At 54.6% G+C, this 1,345-nt stretch overlaps 1 protein-coding gene across 1 annotated transcript; it reads left to right on the forward strand.

Moving 5' to 3' along the window:
• Nucleotides 1–31: 31 nt before the first annotated feature.
• On the forward strand, nucleotides 32–1,148 carry LOC117940151 (plexin A3-like; the record flags this gene model as incomplete). Its single annotated transcript, XM_034865523.1, has 2 exons — nucleotides 32–53; nucleotides 601–1,148. A coding segment is annotated over exon 2 (387 nt), but the record flags the coding sequence as incomplete, so codon positions are not given.
• Between the last annotated feature and the right edge of the window lie 197 nt (nucleotides 1,149–1,345).

Below are 1,345 nucleotides of genomic sequence, written 5' to 3' on the forward strand. Positions count from 1 at the left end.
GCAGGTGAGCTGGGCGGGAGGGGGCGGGGCCAGAGAGGCTGATGGGATAGCAGGTGAGCTGGGCAGGAGGGGGCGGGGTCAGAGAAAGGGAAATATCAATCACAATCGTTTTGCTGAGAATTGATATCACGATTCTCTGACTTTCTTCTCCCCCTACTGGGCAATATTATAAATTATACCTAAAAATACACTAGAATCTGGAATATTTATTTATTATTTAAGATTTAACCATTTAATTAATGTTACATTTAAATTAGTAACATGAGTTTGTCAGCTGTTTGGGCGGAGTAAGAAAAGGCCTCCATCCTAGCTCATAGCTCCTCTGAGATCCTTTCTCCATCCTCACCCATAGCTCCTCAGAGATCCCTCCTCCATCCTCGCTCATAGCTCCTCAGAGATCCCTCCTCCATCCTCGCTCATAGCTCCTCAGAGATCTCTCCTCCATCCTCGCTCATAGCTCCTCAGAGATCCCTCCTCCATCCTCGCTCATAGCTCCTCAGAGATCCTTCCAAAAATAGCGACAAAAATGTCATAAAACATGACAACCAATACATAAAAACCCAACAAAACAGTCCACCGTGTCTTCGTCTCCCTGTGCAGGCGTGGTCGTGGGCGAGGACGACTGGTCGGCCGACCCGCGGAGGAAGAGGCCGACGAAGGGCGGCAGCCGCCTCTTCATCGGCGCCGCCATCGACGGGAAGTCGGAGTACTTCCCCACGCTGTCCAGCAGGAAGCTGGTGGCGGACGAGGAGAGCGTCAACATGTTCTCGCTGGTCTACCAGGACGAGTTCGTGTCCTCGCAGATCAAGATCCCGTCCGACACGCTGTCCCTCTACCCCGCCTTCGACATCTACTACGTCTACGGCTTCTCCAGCCGCAACTACGTCTACTTCCTGACGCTGCAGCTGGACACGCAGCTCACGCAGATGGACGCCGGCGGCGAGAAGTTCTTCACGTCCAAGATCGTGCGGATGTGCTCCAACGACACGGAGTTCTACTCGTACGTGGAGTTCCCGCTGGGCTGCACCAAGGACGGCGTGGAGTACCGCCTGGTGCAGGCCGCCTTCAGGCAGCACCCGGGGCGCAGACTGGCCCACGCACTCGGCCTGGCGGAGGACGACGACGTCCTGTTCGTCGTCTTCTCACAGGTAACACGCAGCTCCCTCCTTCCTTCCTTCCTTCCTTCCTTCCTTCCTTCCTCCCTCTCTCCCTCCCTCCCTTCCTCCCTTCCTGACTATCTATCAGTAGTAGTAGATGTTGAGTGTCTCTGTCCTCCTTCCTTCCTTCCTCCCTTCCTTCCTTCCTTCCTTCCTTCCTTCCTTCCTTCCTTCCTTCCTTCCTCCCT

Source organism: Etheostoma cragini, unplaced genomic scaffold, assembly GCF_013103735.1.
Source record: "Etheostoma cragini isolate CJK2018 unplaced genomic scaffold, CSU_Ecrag_1.0 ScbMSFa_1812, whole genome shotgun sequence".
Taxonomy (NCBI): domain Eukaryota; kingdom Metazoa; phylum Chordata; class Actinopteri; order Perciformes; family Percidae; genus Etheostoma; species Etheostoma cragini.